Below are 16,128 nucleotides of genomic sequence, written 5' to 3' on the forward strand. Positions count from 1 at the left end.
TGGTGATCGCTGCTCAGAGACTGTTAGACGGAGAAACCGCTGTCTAATTAGGCTGTACAGTGCTGCAATCTAAGACTGCGCTGTACTGGGGACAGCCACGTGACAAAGCTGTCCCCATGGGGGACACAGAAGCGATCGGCAGTGAAAGGCTGAAGGCTATCACAGCCGATCACTGTGATAGGCTGACAGGGGGAGGGAGGGAGGGTTGCAAAAAAAAAAATTTGTAAAAAATAAACAAACACACCTGGGGAAATCTGACCCCACCAACAGAGAGCTCTGTTGGTGGGGAGAAAAGGAGGGGGGGAATCACTTGTGTGCTGAGTTGTGCGACCCTGCAGCGAGGCCTTGAAGCTGCAGTGGCCATTTTTGTGAAAAATGGCCTGGTCCTTGGAGGGGGGGGGGGGGGGGGTAAAGGGTAAAGGCTGTGGTCCTGAAGTGGTTAAAGAGAACAATATTTGGCTGTTGCTCTACACCCCACTGTGGGATAATCCCTACTTTCCCCATTTCTTGGAGATTTCCCATTCCAATTTCTGGGCTAGAAAAGGAATTATACACTTACAGCACGTTGTTAGGAATCACGTTCTGCCACTTTCTGCCTGCTGGTGGCAGCATTGACTTGATATTTCATGGATTTCCATTATTCCACCAGCAGGTGGCTCTGGGGACTTTGCATCTCATGGACTTTCACTGCTCCACCATTAGGTGGCTCTATGCTGTCTGGAAACAGCTTTGCCACTATAAGGGTTGCTCTATACCAGGGGTCTCAAACTCAATTTACCTGGGGGCCGCAGGAGGCAAAGTCAGGATGAGGCTGGGCCGCATAAGGAATTTCACAATCGCAGCGCATCACCGCCTCTGCCCGCCCCTCTCACTCTTTCTTCACAGAGAGGGGCGGGGAGAGGCAGCGATCTGTGCGGCGATTGACACCAGGAGGGGCAGAGCTGAAGCTGAAAGCTCTGCCCCTTTCAGGAAATACCGGCGGATTGCCCCCCCGGGCGATTTGGTGGCTCTGCAGCCCTTGTTTAGCTGCGGGGATGCAGCGGATTACTTGGGAGCACTGAAGCGAACTATAAGGAAGCTTTTGCCAGCGAGGGCCACAAAATATTGTATCAAGGGCCACAAATGGCCCGCGGGCCGCGAGTTTGAGACCCCTGCTCTATACTGACTTTGTGTCTCAATCATGCAGCAGGTGTGTCCTCCTTATATAAGGGCCCTGCAACATGTAACCTGTGCCAGAACTTTGTGCTCACAGGCCTGCGTATCTGGACAATCCTGTTATCCTGTATCTCCCCCCCGGTGGCCGAAATTATATTCTGTCTGACCTTGATTCCTGCCTGCTGTGGGAGGTGCCAGGGACTGACGAAGAAGACATCAGACAGGTAAGCTTGACCCCCCCCCCAGGCCGCACAGGTGTACTGGGAGAAATCCGGAAAGCAACTATACGGGTTTCTCCCGGATCGGATTTGAGCATCACTGTTATCTGCATGTCATTGACCATCACCAGTGACCGACTACAGACCTGCAATGTTACAGAGAGCTCTGCCTACAAACACTGAGCTTACACTGGCCTCATTCATTATAACAATGCAATTTATGTATTACAGTAAATGTGATTAATGCAGATAATAGTACATCTTACATTCCATGCAGAGGAACAAAACTCGTCACACTGTGGGAACAATATACAGCTGATATTCAGCACATTATCCAGAGGAAAAACTTTATTACCAAATTTAATCACAGGAGAGATACTTGGAGATGCATCTGATTTCCATTCTAATAGGATTTATATTGTTACATAAAACAGAATAATTTCCAGCAACAGCTTCCCACATTTGTCTATAGAATGTGATTGTAACACATATAACAATAACCTGCCCCCCTCTCCACCCCAGAATTCCTGTATCTCACCCCCAGCCCAAACACCTGTATCCAATCATCTCCTAATTTACATTTGGGGTGCAGCACTGAGGCATTGGGGTGTTTATAGCAGTGACTGTAACACATATAACAATAACCTGTCCCCCTCTCCACCCCAGAATTCCTGTATCTCACCTCCAGCCCAAACACCTGTATCCAATCATCTCCTAATTTACATTTGGGGTGCAGCAGTGAGGCATTGGGGTGTCTATAGCAGTGATTGTAACACATCTAACAATAACCTGTCCCCCTCTCCACCTCAGAGATCCTGTATCTCACCTCCAGCCCAAACACCTGTATCCAATCATCTCTTTCTAATTTACATGTGGGGTGCAGTGCTGAGGCATTGGGGTGTCTATAGCAGTGAGTGTAACAGATATAACAATAACCTGCCTGGGGTGTATCTGAAATATTGATGCTGTAGTATATTATTATTGGCTCCCAACAAAAACAAATAATTAGCATTTCCGCACTCTTTGTTCAGCCAGATAAAAGTGTTTTGACTTCTATTTACATTTCAGTAGAGCCGTGGCTGCATGTGACAGCAGACACTGCCTCATTGCATAGGTAGCATGGCGGTATAGTGCTTAGCGCTCTCACCTTGCAGTGCTGGGTCCCCGGTTCAAATCTCAACAAGGGCACTATCTGCATGGAGTTTGTATGTTCTCCCTGTGTCTGCGTGGGTTTCCGCCGGGCATTTCAGTTTCCTCTTACATCCCAAAAACATATATATAAGTTTATCGGCTTCCCCCTAAAATTGGCCCCAGACTACGATACATAAACTACACGATACATAATTAAATTGTGAGCCCCCCTGAGGGATAGTTATGTGACAGGACAATATACTCTGTACAGCGCTGCAGACGATGTCCACGCTATATAAATACTAAATAACAATAATAATAATAAGTAAAGCAGATGGTTTATTAACCTTTGCAATGGAAACTAGGGTTGCAAAGGTATGAAATATGATGGTATGATCACCATCTCAAAAAATATCATGGTATTACAGAATTATTGCCTTCTCGCTAATCTTTCGGGGGTCACGCTCAGCGACGGGGGGCAACAGAGTAGCGAGGAAAGCCTCAATAGGATCCTGAGGCTTCCGTCACTGAACCGTTTCTACTGCAGATAGGCGAGCCCCATGGCCATGGCAAGTGCAGCTACAGCTGCAGCCGCAAGGACACGAGGTTCATGGCCACGACAAGTGCAGCTACAGCTGCAGCCGCAAGGACACGAGACTCATGGCCACGACAAGTGCTGCTGTAGCCGCAGGGACACGATGCTCATGGCCCCGGCAAGTGCTGCTGTAGCTGCAGGGACACGAGGCTCATGGCCACGGAAAGTGCTGCTGTAGCCGCAGGGACACGAGGCTCATGGCCATGGCAAGTGCTGCTGTAGCCGCAGGGATGCGAGGCTCATGGCCACGACAAGTGCTGCTGTAGCCACAGGGACACGAGGCTCATGGCCACGGCAAGTGCTGCTGTAGCCACAGGGACACGAGGCTCATGGTCATGGCAAGTGCTGCTGTAGCCGCAGGGACACAAGGCTCATGGCCACGGCAGGAGCTGCTGTAGCCGCAGGGACACGAGGCTCATGGCCACGGCAAGTGCTGCTGTAGCCACAGGGACGCGAGGCTCATGGCCACAACAAGTGCTGCTGTAGCCGCAGGGACACGAGGCTCATGGCCACGGCAAGTGCTGCTGTAGCCGCAGGGACGCGAGGCTCATGGCCACAACAAGTGCTGCTGTAGCCGCAGGGACACGAGGCTCATGGCCACGGCAAGTGCTGCTGTAGCCGCAGGGACACAAGGCTCACATCCGTGCAGTTTGTGGGGGGAATTGGTAGTTGGGGACAGAGAAACTTCGAAAACAGTGATAATTATCTGATTGTGCCTCTGCGCTCTCTCCCGCTCACTCATTTCCACTGCTGACCGTTAGATGAATGTATGAGAACTTTGTTCCCATTCATTCATCTCCCCTCAGGCCCCCGTGATAGCCAGCATCAATGAGATGCCTGTGTCACTTCCGAAATGTAACCTAACTGGCACGCATTACTTCCTATTTAGCGTACTTCAGCGTACCAGTGTGAGATTGCTTATGTGTTACAAGATTTGATTTCTGTGCAAAACATTTCCCGCACTCAGCACATGAATAGGGCTTCTCTCTAGTGTGAGTTCTCTCATGTGACAAGATTTGATTTCGTTGTATAGCATTTCCCACACTCCGTACATGAATAGGACTGCTCACCACTGTGAGATCTCTTATGTATGACAAGGTGTGAATTTTTAATAAAACATTCCCCACACTCAGCACATGAATAGGGCTTCTCTCCGGTATGAGATCTCTCATGTATGACAAGAAGTGGTTTAAGTGCAAAACATTTGCCACACTCAGCACATGAATAAGGCTTCGCACCAGTATGAGATCTCTCATGTGTGACAAGATTTGATTTCTGCATAAAACATTTCCCACAATCAGCACATGGATAAGGCTTCTCTCCAGTGTGAGTTCTCTTATGCTTGACAAGATTTGATTTCTGCGAAAAACATTTCCCACACTCAGCACATGCAAAGGGCTTCTCTCCAGTATGAGATCTCTCATGTGTGATAAGATGTGGTTTATGTGCAAAACATTTGCCACACTCAGCACATGAATAAGGCTTCTCACCAGTATGAGATCTCTCATGTGTGACAAGATTTGATTTCTGCATAAAACATTTCCCACACTCAGCACATGGATAAGGCTTCAATCCAGTGTGAGTTCTCTCATGTGTGACAAGACTTGATTTCTGTCCAAAAGATTTCCCACATTCAGCACATGAAAAGGACTGCTCAACAGTGTGAGATCTCTTGTGTATGACAAGGTATGATCTCTGTGTAAAACATCTTCCACACACAGAACATAAATATGGCTTATCACCAGTGTGAGATTTCTCATGTCTGATAAGGTTTCCTTTAACTCCAAAACATTTCCCACACTCAGCACATGAATAGGGTTTCTCACCAGTGTGAGATCTCTCATGTGTGAGAAGATGTGATTTACTCATAAAACATTTCCCACACTCAGGACATGAATAGGGCTTCTCACCCGTGTGATATCTCTCATGACTGACAAGTCTTGATTTCCAAACAAAACATTTTCCACATGTGGAACAGGAATAAGACCCTCCAGCAGGGGGAGAGCTGTGCTGGGTATGAGGCCCCTTAGGGTCAGACAGGTGAGGGGAGTCTGGGAGAATATTTGGTGTCACCAGGAAATCTGCAGGAGACTCTTGTCCAGTGACATCATCATCCGTTGTACAGTCTGTGGATACAGAGAGACGAGTCTCTGAGAGGTTCCTGATGCCGGGACTCCGCGCTGCAAATAGAGAAACATCATCACTTCCTGTTAGAGAATTCTGAGGGGAGGAGCAATTATCATTAGAGATGGTCAGTTAGCTACTGATAATTCCAAGTTGATGTAAAGTTTATGCAGATTACAAATGGACCAAATGCAGCAGCTTCATAGCTTTGCATACTTAGCATACAATTTCAGAGTTTTCTCAGAGTTCATGTCATGTTTGTTCATGATCAGCCTGACAGAGAACTGCAGGAAGTTGTGCCCATTATAGGCGGCCAATCACATGACTATTACTTTGCCTTGTCAAATGTGATTATTTGCATACCATTTGCAATACATTTGCATACAAATCAGAGTTATTTGCCTCTCATTGCCCCTCCCTACAGCTAAAGCATTGGCCGTACATGAAAAATCAGTAAATTGTAGAGACAATGGAAGGAATGATTTCAGGTACCCATACATTACGTGATTTTCACGGCCAAATGACCAATAGACAGATCTCAATCAGATCGGAAATAAATCTGTTGGCTGGCCATACACTGCAGGCCGATTCTTGATCAATTTCAGTATGAAATCTTTTGGCAATTGGCCTTGTGACTTTGCCTTGCCTCCTCCAGCTGCAGTCTGGCCTAAAGTACATGTACCCCCCCAGTGCCCCATGCAGTTATACTTTACCTGCCCCCGGCCTCTGTCCCCCCTAATGTACATGTACCTCCAGTGCCCAATGCAGTTATACTTTACCTGCCCCGGCCACTGCCCCCTAATGTACATGTACCCCCAGTGCCCCATGCAGTTATACTTTACCTGCCCCGGCCTCTGTCCCCCCTAATGTACATGTACCTCCCAGTGCCCCATGCAGTTATACTTTACCTGCCCCGGCCACTGTCCCCCCCTAATGTACATGTACCCCCAGTGCCCCATGCAGTTATACTTTACCTGCCCCCGGCCACTGTCCCCCCTAATGTACATGTACCCCCAGTGCCCCATGCAGTTATACTTTACCTGCCTTCAGCCTCTGTCCCCCCTAATGTACATGCACCCCCCAGTGCCCCATGCAGTTATACTTTACCTGCCCCCGTCCACTGTCCCTCCTAATGTACATGTATCCCCCAGTGCCCCATGCAGTTATACTTTACCTGCCCCCAGCCTCCCCCCCCCTAATGTACATGTACCCCCAGTGCCCCATGCAGTTATACTTTACCTGCCCCCGTCCACTGTCCCCCCTAATGTACATGCACCCCCCCAATGCCCCACGCAGTTATACTTTACCTTGCCCGGGCCACTGTCCCCCCTAATGTAGATGTACCCCTAGTGCCCCATGCAGTTATATTTTACCTGCCCCCGGCCAGTGCCCCCCTCATATATATGTACCCCCCAGTGCCCCATGCAATTCTACTTTACCTGCCCCTGGCCACTGTCCCCCCTAATGTACATGTACCCAGGACTGTGAAGTCGGTACAAAGATCCACCGACTCCGACTCCTCAGATTAGGATTCCACCAACTCCGACTCCTCTAATTTGCATATTACAATTTTGTTGATTGAAAGTATGTAACATGAAATTCGTCTCTTAACTGCCAACAAATGAAGTGAGAAGGATATGTAGACTGCCATATTTATTCCCTTTAGACTAAAACTAGTCCTTGGTAAGAGTACTTGTAAAAGGTACAGACCGGAACAAAGAACATCTATCAGGCCCTAGGCAATGTAACTGTGGGTACATGTAAGAATGATGTGCAGGTACTCTGCAGGGGAATGAGGCGATTCTTCCTCTATTACACATTCTTCATGCACAATCTGAACATGGATAAGGCCCTAGGCAATGTAACTGTGGGTACATGTAAGAGTGATGTGCAGGTACTCTGCAGGAGAATGAGGAGATTCTTCCTCTATTACACATTCTTCATGTACAATCTGAACCAGGTTTATGGGTGATAGACAACACCTCTGTGTTCAATGTGCACAACATTCTCAGTGGATTCCCTGCAGCTCTGTGGGGAGTGCATATGTAGAGTATAGTACTACTGTGTAACAAAGTAAACCTGAGACAGATGAAATTAAAGTTTTATACATACCTGGGGCTTCCTCTAGCCCCCTTCAGGCTAATCAGTCCCTCGTTGTCCTCCTCCGCCACCTGGATCTTCTGCTATAAGTCCAGGTACTTGAGCCAGTCAGGTGTAGTGCGCATGCACACACTCCACCACCAGGCGCGTACTACACCTGTGCAGCACTAATGCACAGATGCAGAATGTTCCTGGCTGTGGAAGTAGCATGTGGCCGGACTGCGCTGACTGGCTGAATTACCGGGACTCATAGCAGAAGATCCAGGTGGTGGAGGAGGACAGCGAGGGACTGATTGGCCTGAAGGGGGCTGGAGGAAGCCCCAGGTATGTATGACACTTTCCTTTTCATCCGTCTCAGGTACCCTTTAATTTGTAGTCCCCAAACCAAATTTTAACATATCAAATTATTTGATTTCATGAGCAAAGGGAGTGCATAGATTTGCATAAACCAGCATCAGCGCAGAATTATTTCCATCTCATTGACCGTCTCTATTAGTGACACGGCTACACATCAGGCTTTATACTTACAGCATAGATGTTATTTAGTATATATAAGAGATTCCTGTGTACACATCATATATACAGTCACAATCAGATGTGTATATCTGACTTTAAAAATATGGGGACTAAAGCACAAGTAACTACTTTTGATTGGTTTATTTTTTCATTTTTGTGTACTAGGCACAGCTATTACTGTATATATAAATTATTTATGATGACTATTATCTGAGAAATAGAACAATTTATCATATTTTCTATTTTAATTACAGTTGCAAATTCATTAGGAGTCGGAGTCAGTGCATTATAAAGTTATACTTTACTTGTCCCCGGCCTCTGTCCCCCCCTAATGTACATGTACCTCCCAGTGCCCCAATGTACCATAAAGGGAGAGTGGCTTCCAGATTCCAATCCATTATTTGACCTAACTTAGCTGCCAGGTAATAGTGCCATATGCTAGGGAGGCTCACCCCACCTTGCAGAGGGGGCCTATACATCACACGAGCTCTAATTCTAGCTGGTTTATTGTCCCATATAAATGTATTAATCTGGGACTGGAAAATATAGCATTTTTGGGAGGATTATCATTTTGGAAGCGAGGCATCTGCCTAGCCCTGAGACCTGGTACGAGGACCAAACCTTCAAGAGTTGAGTAATTGTATGTCGATGGAAAGTTAGCCTCGTACACGTCACCTTAGCGAGGAGTGAGAAATGCACCAAGATATTTAAATTTAGACTTGCACCAAGTAAAATTAAAGTTTGCAGAAAATGACAAAGAACAGAATCATGACAGTGAACAGAACATCTGTGCAATCACTCCACATATTACCACTAAGGAAGGGCCCAGGAACACTCAGTGACGTAAGGTCAACCACTGAGCGGTGTGTGTGTGGGGGGGGGGGGGGTGGAGTTTTCAAATACCAACGAGTATCCTAACAGAAATCAGAACAGAGAAAACACTTCAGCTGTAGCCATTCAATTAGAGTGCCGTGTGCGTGAAAGTTTGTTCGGGGGAAACTTCTGTGAAGCCATCAATTGGGCAGGTGAAAGGTTAAAACCCGGCGAAGTTAGCAGAGGTACACCTTGATCCAATGAGGTAATAACGTGAAATTTTCCATTACGGGATAGAAGAAGCTTGGTAGGAAATCCCCATTTGTAAGGTATCTGATTCTCGTGAAGAAATGATATTAAAAGAGCCAGTGACCGCCTTTTGAGCAAAGTGAATTGCGACAGATCAGAGAAGATTTGAATGTCTCCATATGGATCCGGTAGGAGCTTGTGTTGCCTCATGTAGGACACTAGAGCTTCCCTCATGTGGAAAAGCTGAAAGCAGGCAATCCAGTCCCGAGGAACTTTATCAGGCAGATGAGAGGGCTTAGGGAGCCTGTGAGCCCGTTCAATAGTGTACTCAATGTCGGAAAACTGGGAGAGGGCAGATTTAGTAAGGTTAATAAGAAACACCTTTAGCTGAGCGTTGTCTGTAGATTCACTAATCCCTCTGAATTTAAGATTGCATCTGCGATCTTCTAAGTCGGCCACTTTAAGTTGCATCTTTTCATGCTCAGAGTCGTTATGAGCAATAGCGTCTGCAGTCTTGTTATGCTCAGAGATAAGCTGTGAAATGTGTGCTCCATTGTCTGCCACTCTGTCTCCCAAAGCACTGACAGATTGCTGCAGGGAGTTAGTGGCTTCAAACAGGCTCTTAGCAATGGAAGTCAGTAAAGCAAGCATCATGTCTTTTAAAGTGGATTTGAGATGAAAAACTAACTATAAAAAGTAACTTGTCTATACAGTGGCTTGCAAAAGTATTCACTGCCACAAACTTGAATCAATTTTATTGGAATTCCACATGAAAGACCAAAACAAAGTGGTGTACACATGAGAAGTGGAACGAAAGTCATACATGATTCCAAACATTTTTTACAAATAAATAACTACAAAGTGGTGTGTGCGTAATTATTCGGCCCCCTTTGATCTGAGTGCAGTCAGTTGCCTATAGACATTGCCTGATGAGTGCTAATGACTAAATAGAGTGCATCTGTGTGTAATCTAATGTCAGTACAATTACAGCTGCTCTGTGAGGGCCTCAGAGGTTGTCTAAGAGAATATTGGGAGCAACAACACCGTGAAGTCCAAAGAACACACAAGACAGGTCCAAGACAGGTCAGGGATCAAGTTATTGAGAAATTTAAAGCAGGCTTAGGCTACAAAAAGATTTCCAAAGCCTTGAACATCCCAAGGAGCACTGTTCAAGCGATCATTCAGAAATGGAAGGAGTATGGCACAACTGTAAACCTACCAAGACAAGGCCATCCACCTAAACTCACAGGCCGAACAAGGAGAGTGCTGATCAGAAATGCAGTCAAGAGGCCCATGGTGACTCTGGACGAGCTGCAGAGATCTACAGCTCAGGTGGGAGACTCTGTCCATAGGACAACTATTAGTCATGCACTGTACAAAGTTGGCCTTTATGGAAGAGTGGCAAGAAGAAAAGCATTGTTAACAGAAAGCATAAGAAGTCCCATTTGCAGTTTGCCACAAGCCATGTGGGGGACACAGCAACCATGTGGAAGGAGGTGCTCTGGTCAGATGAGACCAAAATGGAACTTTTTGGCCAAAATGTAAAACGCTATGTGTGGCAGAAACTAACACTGCACATCACTCTGAACACACCATCCCCACTGTCAAATATGGTGGTGGCAGCATCATGCTCGGGGGGTGCATCTCTTCAGCAGGGACAGGGAAGCTGGTCAGAGTTGATGGGAAGATGGATGGAGCCAAATACAGGGCAAACTTGGAAGAAAACTGTTGGAGACTGCAAAAGACTTGAGACTGGGGCGGAGGTTCACCTTCTAGCAGGACAATGACCCTAAACATAACTATAACGATGTACAGAGGTGCCAGTAGTATAAAATACAATAAAAAGTTTAAAATATTCAGGTGGTGGTGGTGGACCAGCCAACCTAAAAACAGACACGATGCTGTCAATTAAAGTCAAAAATAATTTATTCACATACTCCGAGAACAAGCTGCGACGCGTTTCACGGGCAAAATCCCGCTTCCTCAGGCATTAAACAACAGGAGTATCACACTACAAATGACAGAGATAAGAACCGTTTTAGGGAGCTGCAGATATATATTTGTAAAACAATAGGAAAGTGATGAGGTAGTAATGTATAGGGGGTGTGTAATATATAATTTGCTCATTCGTGTATAGGGGGTGGTGGGAAGTGTGGTAATGGTGAACTGAATATGTATAGGATGAGTGCCTAGAGATATGGGTACAAGTTGCTATGAGGGGATAGACAAAGGTCGGGGAATGGGGGGAGGGCAATGTGCTGGGGGTATATGATAGGCTCTGGGTGTCTATGGAATGGTAGTGCTAAGGGAGGGGAGAGGGCACAAGGGGGGGGGGGGGGGGTTGTATCTTTACCAAGTGTGATAAGAACACGTATGAATATACAAAGAGATAAAAAAGGGGGGGAGGCGCTGGGGGGGTATCTAAACACAACATAAACTGAGAATAAGTAGGCATGGGACTTGTAGGGGATGGAGTGTTACTATGCCTGGTATTAAAATATAAAGTCACTTACCAGCTCAAAGTCCAGATCAGGTTTGGCACCTCTGTGCTCGTATACCTGCTCTGGACCTTTAAATAGCCGGATGTGAAGTGTTGGGTTGAACTGCGAGGCCGTGGCTGGAAGGAGTGGGCGTGGTAGTGCTGATAGACTGATCAGCCAATAGGGCTGGCGAAGGGGTGGGGACCCGGAGAATGTGGTGGACGGAGGCAGCCAAGGAGGGTGTGTCTGGTGGAGAGGACGGGGCGGTGCGACGATTACGTCATACCGCTTCTGGCTATTGCGCCTGCGTACTATGCTGATACTGCCACGTATACTGTGGATCAATGAGGAGTGTAGGGTGTTTACTGCGCATGCGCATGGGGCTAAAGTCGCCATGTTTGATGAGGGCGATAGCTAGTGTTTAATTCTGGGATACTCATTTTCCCGGCCAGGGTATTAGTGAGCATATTTAAGTTATTTATAGGGGTATATACAAGAGATGGATGGGGCAATTGATAGTCTATGAAATTGTGCAGTTGAAAAAAATATATATATAAAAAAAAAAAAAAAAAAACGAATGATTGCTGCACTGTTGTAATAGGATGCTGCCATCTAGTGTCTGTTTGGGACAACCCCTGATATTGGCTTATCTGTACAGGGCAATTCATGTATAACAGCAGTGGATTCAGAGTTGATTCAGGCAAATATACTGTTCATTATCATATAATGAATTATTGGTGAAGACATAATAATCAAAATAAACAACAAAACTCTGAGAGATATATATAAATTATAACCTAAAAAAACTGGTATGTATATAAATAATGTATGTAAACAAAATTAGAACATGAATTAAAACCTATCGATGTGCATGAAATAAATAGACATATATATATATACACACATACAGTAAGTATGATGAAGAGATGGCATACAATTCATAATATTATCATCCTACACGACACACGATAAAAATTGATTAAATAAATAAAAATTGATAAAAAGAGAGCGCAAGATTAAAAAGAGAATCGGCAATTTATGGGGAGTGAAGTTTAATAGATTTTTTCCAGTACCTCGTTAAGGCCGTCTGGAGTCAAGGTTTTCAGAATTTGTATCCAGTACATTTCTCGTTTTTTGAGGGAGTCAAAAGAGTCTGAATGGTGGTGTGGGATGGTTTCGATGAATGTGATACGAAATAGTGCAGGATTGCTGTTATTGTGTGTGGAAAAGTGACGTGATACACTGTGTAGGGGGTAATTCTTTATTATATTCCTTTTGTGTTGTCCCACTCTGCTTCTGGCTAGTTGGGTAGTTCTGCCCACATACTGTAGCTGGCATGGACAGGAGATGACGTAGATTATGTATTTGGACCCGCAATTGATTGTGTTTCTAATGGTGTATGTTGTATTTGTGACTGAGGAAGAAATAGTGGGTGTGTTTAGGACAAATTGGCATGCTGTGCATCTTTGATGGTGACATGGTGCACTTCCTGGAGTCGAGGTATTGAGGGGATGTGTGATGACTGATGGTGGCTGGCGTAGTCTGCTGGGGGCCAGCAGGCTGCGTAAATTGGGAGCACGTCTATAAGTAATAGCCGGTTTGGTAGGTAACGTGGTAGTACGCAGGCGCAATAGCCAGAAGCGGTATGACGTAATCGTCGCACCGCCCCGTCCTCTCCACCAGACACACCCTCCTTGGCTGCCTCCGTCCACCACATTCTCCGGGTCCCCACCCCTTCGCCAGCCCTATTGGCCGATCAGTCTATCAGCACTACCACGCCCACTCCTTCCAGCCACGGCCTCGCAGTTCAACCCAACACTTCACATCCGGCTATTTAAAGGTCCAGAGCAGGTATACGAGCACAGAGGTGCCAAACCTGATCTGGACTTTGAGCTGGTAAGTGACTTTATATTTTAATACCAGGCATAGTAACACTCCATCCCGTACAAGTCCCATGCCTACTTATTCTCAGTTTATGTTGTGTTTAGATACCCCCCCAGCGCCTCCCCCCCTTTTTTATCTCTTTTGATGTATATTCATACGTGTTCTTATCACACTTGGTAAAGATACAACCCCCCCCCCCCCTTGTGCCCTCTCCCCTCCCTTAGCACTACCATTCCATAGACACCCAGAGCCTATCATATACCCCCAGCACATTGCCCTCCCCCCATTCCCCGACCTTTGTCTATCCCCTCATAGCAACTTGTACCCATATCTCTAGGCACTCATCCTATACATATTCAGTTCACCATTACCACACTTCCCACCACCCCCTATACACTAATGAGCAAATTATATATTACACACCCCCTATACATTACTACCTCATCACTTTCCTATTGTTTTACAAATATATATCTGCAGCTCCCTAAAACGGTTCTTATCTCTGTCATTTGTAGTGTGATACTCCTGTTGTTTAATGCCTGAGGAAGCGGGATTTTGCCCGTGAAACGTGTCGCAGCTTGTTCTCGGAGTATGTGAATAAATTATTTTTGACTTTAATTGACAGCATCGTGTCTGTTTTTAGGTTGGCTGGTCCACCACCACCACCTGAATATTTTAAACTTTTTATTGTATTTTATACTACTGGCGCCTCTGTACATCGTTATATCCACCCTTGGTGGAGGGGTGATACACCCTCTTCTTCTTCTATCACAGAGAGCGACATCTTAATCCTGAGTGGGGACAGGTCTAATCTCCCTACCTGCCTATACAGTGGTTGCCTGTGCGGTAACCCATGTTTGTAAGTATAATACTTACTTGTCATTTTTTCCCCTTGTTCAAAACTTACTACACCATATCGGGCTCTCGGTTTCTTTATTTATCTAAACATAAAGCCAGGTCAACAATGGAATGGTTTAAAACAAAACATATCTATGTGCTATCTATGACCTAGTCAAAGTCCAGATCTAAATCCAATCGAGAATCTGTGGCAAGATCTGAAAACTGCTGTTCACAAACGCTGTCCATCTAATCTGACTGAGCTGGAGCTGTTTTGCAAAGAAGAATGGGCAAGGATTTCAGTCTCGAGATGTGCAAAGCTGGTAGAGACATACCCTAAAAGACTGGCAGCTGTAATTGCAGCAAAAGGTGGTTCTACAAAGTATTGACTCAGGGGGCCGAATAATTATGCACACCCCACTTTGCAGTTATTTATTTGTAAAAAATGTTTGGAATGATGTATGATTTTCGATCCACTTCTCACGTGTACACCACTTTGTATTGGTCTTTCACATGGAATTCCAATAAAATTGCTGCATGTTTGTGGCAGTAATGTGACAAAATGTGGAAAACTTCAAGGGGGCCGAATACTTTTGCAACCCACTGTATTCCCCCTCCTGAGAGGATGCAGAGGATGAGTCCTTCTCTTAGCCACCTATGCTGGAGATGTGCTGATGTAATAATTCCTGCATAGGATATATTCCCCTCCTGAGAGGATGCAGAGGATGTGCCCTTCTCTTAGCCACCTATGCTGGAGATGTGCTGATGTAATAACAATTTCTGCATAGGATATATTCCCCTCCTGAGAGGATGCAGAGGATGAGCCCTTCTCTTAGCCTCCTATACTGGAGATGTGCTGATGTAATAATTCCTGCATAGGATATATTCCCCTCCTGAGAGGATGCAGAAGACAAGCCCTTCTCTTAGCCACCTATGCTGGAGATGTGCTGATGTAATAACAATTCCTGCATAGGATATATTCCCCTCCTGAGAGGATGCAGAGGATGAGCCCTTCTCTTAGCCACCCTATGCTGGAGATGTGCTGATGTAATAATTCCTGCATAGGATATATTCCCCTCCTGAGAGGATGCAGAGGATGAGCCTTTCTCTTAGCCACCTATGCTGGAGATGTGCTGATGTAATAATTCCTGCATAGGATATATTCCCCTCCTGAGAGGATGCAGAGGATGAGCCCTTCTCTTAGCCACATATGCTGGAGATGTGCTGATGTAATAACAATTCCTGCATATGATACTGTATATTCCCCTCCTGAGAGGATGTGCCCTTCTCTTAGCTACCTATGCTGGAGATGTGCTGATGTAATAACAATTCCTGCATAGGATATATTCCCCTCCTGAGAGGATGCAGAGGATGGGCCCTTCTCTTAGCCACCTATGCTGGAGATGTGCTGATGTAATAACAATTCCTGCATATGATACTGTATATTCCCCTCCTGAGAGGATGTGCCCTTCTCTTAGCTACCTATGCTGGAGATGTGCTGATGTAATAACAATTCCTGCATAGGATATATTCCCCTCCTGAGAGGATGCAGAAGATGAGCCCTTCTCTTAGCCACCTATGCTGGAGATGTGCTGATGTAATAATTCCTGCATAGGATATATTCCTCTCCTGAGAGGATGCAGAGGATGAGCCCTTCTCTTAGCCACCTATGCTGGAGATGTGTTGATGTAATACCAATTCCTGCATAGGATATATTCCCCTCCTGAGAGGATGCAGAGGATGAGCCCTTCTCTTAGCCACCTATGCTGGAGATGTGCTGATGTAATAACAATTCCTGCATAGGATATATTCCCCTCCATTGAAACCATTGGAAAATGCTCCTATAGTTGATGCTTCTGTTATACGCTTAGCCAAGCATGTCACTCTCCCGTTGGAGGATTGCACTTCCTTTCGTGACACATTGGAAAGAAAGCTAGATATGGATCTAAAGAAAATATATACTGCATCTGGAGGGGCCTGTAAGCCTGCAATAGCTCTGACTTCAGTAGAAAAAGCTATTAGAAGC

The 16,128-nt window shown here is 45.7% G+C and overlaps 1 protein-coding gene across 3 annotated transcripts in view; it reads right to left on the reverse strand.

The window, feature by feature from the left end:
- Nucleotides 1-3,690: 3,690 nt before the first annotated feature.
- The window catches only part of LOC137535450 (zinc finger protein 585A-like), a 67,040-nt gene continuing 54,602 nt past the window's right edge, over nucleotides 3,691-16,128 (reverse strand). For all 3 annotated transcript variants that reach the window (XM_068257279.1, XM_068257280.1, XM_068257278.1), the window contains one exon: nucleotides 3,691-5,279. In XM_068257279.1, the coding sequence (XP_068113380.1) occupies nucleotides 4,102-5,279 (1,178 nt within the window). In that variant the 3' untranslated portion in view covers nucleotides 3,691-4,101. The remainder of the gene's footprint in view (nucleotides 5,280-16,128) is intronic.

The sequence above is a fragment of the Hyperolius riggenbachi genome, chromosome 10, assembly GCF_040937935.1.
Source record: "Hyperolius riggenbachi isolate aHypRig1 chromosome 10, aHypRig1.pri, whole genome shotgun sequence".
Classification (NCBI taxonomy): Eukaryota; Metazoa; Chordata; class Amphibia; order Anura; family Hyperoliidae; genus Hyperolius; species Hyperolius riggenbachi.